We start from the raw sequence: 5,571 nt of genomic DNA, 5'->3' as shown, positions 1-5,571 counted from the left end.
GAGTTCACACGTAACATTTCAGCTCATTTTGCATGCTGCTGCTCTGCTTCTGATGTAGACACTTATGGGAATTTGTATAGCTTGATCAAGGGCGTAGGTTTGATTTTGACATTGGTAGGGACACAAATGGGGGAGGTCCGGAGGGGATGTAACCCCCACTGGAAGCTGAGGCATTTTACATTTATGATAGACTTCTGACCGCCATTTCATGTCATCTAGATCAGTGATTCTCAACCTTTTTCATATCGAGGACCCCTAGTTTAGTCCACATTAGAGCCATGGACCCCCATTTGATGAGATTTTGTCTCGGACCCAAGTCTGAGAATACTTTTATTGTTAGATATGATTTTGATCCAGAATCCCATGACTGTCTGTATTGTAGGTAATAATAATTATTAAATAAATTATTATTATTAATTATTGAATTGTAGGTAGAGAGATAACAGTGAAACTAAGATCAAAACAGTCATTCTTCTACATTCTGTAATTGTGTTAACTATTTGTAAATTAAATAATGCTGAAGTTTAACAATTCATCAATTTGCTGGGGACCCCCTGGAACCCCCTCAAGGACCACTGGTGGTCCCCGGACCCCACGTTGAGAACCACTGATCTAGATAGTTATGGTAGCCAATACACTCAACAGACACACAGACACAGGGAGTAGCACATTCATGAATCCTTTACTCAAATTTGCCAGCTGAATGGGACTTTGAAGAGCACATTTTGTTTTAAGGCAGGTACTGTACTGTTGCCTATTCAAACCAACGATCTGTATTTGCATTTAAAATAATAATAATAATAAGACATTGTAAACTATATCCAAACCCTACATACAAACAGCTGAGTGTCCACTGCCTTGCTCCTATTTGAAGGAGCCAAACACATGCCTACGCCTGTCATTAACAGAGATGAACTGTTGGCATATTTGTTTTACATCAGTGTTGTCCAGTGTGGCACACATCAGCATTGTTCAGTCGCACGCGACACGATACTTAAATAAACTAACTTTAATGGCTAAACACAACTGTTACTAATATAAAATAGGATGGAGTCTTCACTCGCATGCTCGTCGGTAGGCGGAGCTTTGGCTCTTCTTGCCCACAGCATTTCATACGTTAGCAAGAAATGGCAAAGCCAATCAGCGATTTTTTGGGGGGGTTAGAGAGGCGGTGTCACGCCAATTTGTATCCGGGTGACGCAATAACATTCTAAAACAGCTGTTATACTAAAGTTTCGTTATAGCGTCCGTTGCTATGCCGACACGGGACACCAATGCACTACACCAATGCAGCGGGACTCGTAGTAGAGAACGTGATCTGTGATCTGTAACATTGACTAGACACTGACAAAACAACGTTTATTGTCAATCAAAATAATTGCTAGGGACATTTCAGAGTCGCTTGATACTGGTAGGGACATGTCCCTACCGTCCCTACCCAATTCTACGCCCTTGAGCTTGATTGTACTGGAGCAATTCAGCTCCTCATGATTGATTCAGCAGTATCTTGTCTGGAACTCTTTAAGTTCGGCAGGGTCATTAACTTCACTAAATGTGTGGTTTTCTAGCCGGTGCAGCATAAATCGCATTATTTCTTTCCATGCTTTACATGTATCTGGAGCTGTAACACCACTGCTTACACCTCCAAAGTATTTAGCTTTAGTTTAATTATTCATATAATGAGATGTACAGGGGGTGGAGGGTGGGGAGATTTGGGTGCAATATATACAAAGATGTACAGTATGTTTCCTGTGTGCTTCCTGGTTGCTGGGGTGATCAGACGCTTGCTGCTTTGCTCCTGCTTTTCTTCGAATTTCTGCTCTATTTCCCCCCTTTTTTTTCCCCTCACAACTGCTGCTAATTTCTGGCTTAATGACAACTACTGAGATGGATCATCTGACCTAGTGACGGCTAAAGTCGCCACAGGTAGTGATCTACTACTTTTAAACTTTCTGAGAATACTACAAGCTGAACTACTGGTGTGACCTGCTAGCAGCCTGCTAGCAATACTAACATTATTAGCATGTTGTGGCCGTGGATTTCTACGATGCCTCACGGTCCCAGTGTCTCGAATCCATCAAAACCCACGACAGACTCATTATGCCAAAACTGTCGGAAATATCTACAGGAAATCGCCGTGCTCCAGGCGAAGATTTCTACACTGGAAACTGAGAAAGGACTACATGATACACTCGCCATAGCAACCTGTGGTAAGACAGCTAAGTCTGGGCCTAACCAGAATGCTACCACTAATCAAAGCAGTGCTAACCAAGATGCTACCGCTAATATGCTAAACCTAGATGATACAGTGTCTTTCCCGAAACTTGCTAAAGCGGGACCCAAACAGACTGATTCCACTGCCACCTGGCATACACTTGGTGCTAAGCCAAAACGCTACCACAGAATGAAAAAAACGAATGATAACGTTACAAGGGGAAATACAACATCGCCAGTTATACGGCTCAAAAATAGGTATCAACCACTGTCTGAACTAAGTGAGAACGAGCTGGAAAGCACTTTTATGAATGGGAAACAGGGAAGAAATTATGATTTCGTTCACATGGGGAAACGTGGAATTAACACCGGCACACAGAAGGAGCACAAGGCCCACGGAGACAAAGAATCTGGGCCAGAGGTGAAGGAGAAAGATATACTTCTTGTGGGAGATGGTGCTATCAGCGCTGTGAACAATGAAAGGATCATCGCATGCAGCTATCCAAGTGCCATGGTCAGTGATATAAGTGGACTTTTCTCCCAGGTACTGTCTAACCACCCAGGAATCAAACAAGTTATTGTACATGTGGGAGCCGTTGACACCAGCAAAGGGGAATCAGAAGTGCTTCAACTTTTTAACAGACTTGATGAGCTAGAAATGCAATCATTTATCAGTGGGCCTCTTCCAACTATTGACAGAAAGATAAATAAATTCAGCCGCCTACTTGCACCGAATACGTGGCTCTCTAATGCCTGTAAGTCTCAAGGGATACATTTCATTGATAACTTCAACCTGTTTCGGGAACGTGATGATCTCTTCAAAGGAAAGGGTCCCCACCTAAATGGACGTGGACTTAGACGGCTGACAGACAATTTTCTACACTGCCTGAGGCACCAAACAACTTCCTGCCCTACTCTCCACCAGTGAAAGGCTCCTCCACAGAAAGAGTGCCAGCTCCAGGGTGACAACAGTGACCCTGCTCCACCTGCCCTCCCTGTGGATCCCCCTTCCACACTCCCCCCACCTCTGCCCTGGACTCCCCCACCTCTATCCCCACTCCCCTCTGACTGTCCAGCATCCACTCCCTCTCCTGTCTCTCCTCTTAGGCTCACAAGCCAGATGGAGGACTTGGTGAAGTCTGGGATCAAAATGATCCCACTCACCCCCAGCATGGCCAGGTCACGGGTATTGCCATCACCTATACTCCACCCACCACGTTGAGCACGTTCCTAAAACCAGGGAAGGACAGCAACCCCCAGAGCTCTGGACAGTTTACAGCAGTATATATGCACATGGACCACCTGGCAGGTGCCTCGGCCAATGCAGACATAGCTGGCAGAGCAAGGAAGGATAGTATTATCTCACTGTTTTGAGTTGGACAGTATTTCATTATTGAAATCATTTTAACTTTGGTGTTGTATGAGAGTTGAGAATGAGAACTACACTGATATATTTGCAGATCAAAGCCACCATGGAGGATGGGACATTTGTGGCATTCTGCTACTTCCTGTCAGACCTTTTCTCTTCCATCAGCCAGTTCAGCCTGCTGCTCCAGAGAAATGATGTAATCCTACCTAAGGTAAGGGAGACAGAGAGAAAAGGGGGCCAGGGGGTGAAATATATTTTTTGCATCTTCCCCTTAATATGTTTCTTATATGCTAGTAAGAAAACAACTGTGTCTTCCCAGGCTGTTAGTGGCATCGAAAGTCTCCTCGCTACCATAGAAACTATGGCAGCCAGACCCAAACCTGATGGTAAGCTGTCTGAGTTCCTGGCAGCCATGAAGGAGCAGCACCAACAGAAAGGAGGAGAAACTGGGAGGCAGGGGTTAAAGTATCAGGTACACATATGTACTGTATATATAAAATCTAATGTTTATTTCATGTTAATAAAATGTACTTAGTGTTTTAATTTTTTATGCTTCACAGGAAGTCACCCTTTTTAAAGGTGAAGCGGCAAAGCTGGCAGAAGGTCAACCAATCAGCCAGTGTGCCCCCAGACTGCAAAGAGCCATTGAGCTGACCTGTGAGTCCACAGTGAAACACCTAAAGAACAGATTTAGCAGCCTACTTGGTGAGTTGTTGTATTTTACCATTATATTATAAGCACACTGACATGTTTACAGCACTGTTGACAGGCCTATGTATTTTCACCTTTTTCTGTCTCTGTCTTTTGCTGATAGAAGAGAAAATAAAGGATACACCAACAGCCAAGGCAGTGAGGTGTTTCACTGTCTTCAACCATGACTCTTGGCCAGATGATAAGCTGGGGGTCCTGGACCATGGTGTAGAGGTGAAGTTTCTCCTAGAGCACTTCTCCACTGTCCTGGGCAGGTGAGTTTTTTTGTGCTACATGTATCATATTTCTGTTGACATTATGACTGAAATTATGTTGATAAGGACCTTGTTTTCCTTCTCATTCTTCCATCTCATGCCAGGAATGGGTGCAACAAAGAACAGTCAAAAGAGGAGTTCCAAGAGATGAAAATGACAATAAACACGTCATTAAAAGATAAAAGCTATCTTGGACTGTGGGAAGTCATGATGACAAAAGAGCCCTACTGCTCAGACTATGCGGTAGGCTCTGTTATTTTTAGTATATAAACATGACATGATCATTGTCACTGTTGATTTGGTCAGTTGGTTTGATCAGTATACTTGTTTTTTTTGCAGAATATCCTACACCTGGTCAAGATCATGCTGGTGCTCCCAATATCTGCAGCAGTCTGCGAAAGAGTCTTCTCAACACAAAACAGAATCAAGTCAGATGTTAGGGCAAGTCTGCATACTGATACTGTGGAGGACCTCATCCGAATCAGTGTTGAGGGGCCAGAACTGATGGACTATGATGCCAGGCAGGATGTTAAGTTGTGGTTCTCCCAGGGAAAGAGGGTCAGGAGGCCCAACTATAAAGAGCTGGCCCCTCTGAGTTGAATTACAGGGGGTGAATGAATGCTGCTGTTAAGTTAAGTTGAACTTTATTTGTCTCCAGAGGGGCAATTGGTTGTGCAGCAGTAAAAACAGTTATAACATGAGATCAAACACCCAAGGCAATTAAATACAACATATAATAAAAAGTAAAAACCTGAAGTACATGTAAAAACATACATGCTGTTGTTATGCTTTGCTTTTATTTGATAACATTTTTGTTATGTTTTCTTTTAAAATTATATAATAGAAGATGACCTATTTTGTCTGCCACTGCTCGTGGCAGAGAAACTTAATGTTCAGATTAAAATATTTTGCAAATATCAAGCCTCGAGTCACTGTCAATCTTTACATCAATGCAAAACTAGGGTATGCAAATTAAGACAACTATTCATCAACATGCAAGGTCATTGATTAATAACATGCTGT

At 43.1% G+C, this 5,571-nt stretch overlaps 1 protein-coding gene across 1 annotated transcript; it reads left to right on the top strand.

Moving 5' to 3' along the window:
- The first annotated feature begins 2,560 nt into the window (after positions 1-2,560).
- Positions 2,561-5,352, top strand: LOC144542788 (zinc finger protein 862-like). The gene is made up of 8 exons (XM_078290069.1): positions 2,561-2,758; positions 3,322-3,555; positions 3,675-3,794; positions 3,903-4,055; positions 4,144-4,288; positions 4,398-4,548; positions 4,653-4,791; positions 4,888-5,352. Exons 1-8 carry the CDS (start codon positions 2,561-2,563, stop codon positions 5,146-5,148), a joined length of 1,401 nt encoding a protein of 466 aa, XP_078146195.1. The 3' UTR covers positions 5,149-5,352.
- Positions 5,353-5,571: the final 219 nt, after the last annotated feature.

Source organism: Centroberyx gerrardi, chromosome 18 (assembly GCF_048128805.1).
Source record: "Centroberyx gerrardi isolate f3 chromosome 18, fCenGer3.hap1.cur.20231027, whole genome shotgun sequence".
Classification (NCBI taxonomy): domain Eukaryota; kingdom Metazoa; phylum Chordata; class Actinopteri; order Beryciformes; family Berycidae; genus Centroberyx; species Centroberyx gerrardi.
Note: the sequence above shows the minus strand (reverse complement) of the source record. Positions and strands in the feature narration are given on the sequence as shown.

What these genes read in the sequence shown, in the direction of transcription:
- LOC144542788 (XM_078290069.1), top strand. Translation starts at nt 2,561, where the DNA reads ATGGGGAAACGTGGAATTAACACCGGCACACAGAAGGAGCACAAGGCC. An exon ending in TAAGTGGACTTTTCTCCCAG is followed by an intron (nt 2,759 to 3,321) that starts GTACTGTCTAAC and finishes CTCTCCTCTTAG; the next exon opens with GCTCACAAGCCAGATGGAGG. An exon ending in CAGATTTAGCAGCCTACTTG is followed by an intron (nt 4,289 to 4,397) that starts GTGAGTTGTTGT and finishes TTTTGCTGATAG; the next exon opens with AAGAGAAAATAAAGGATACA.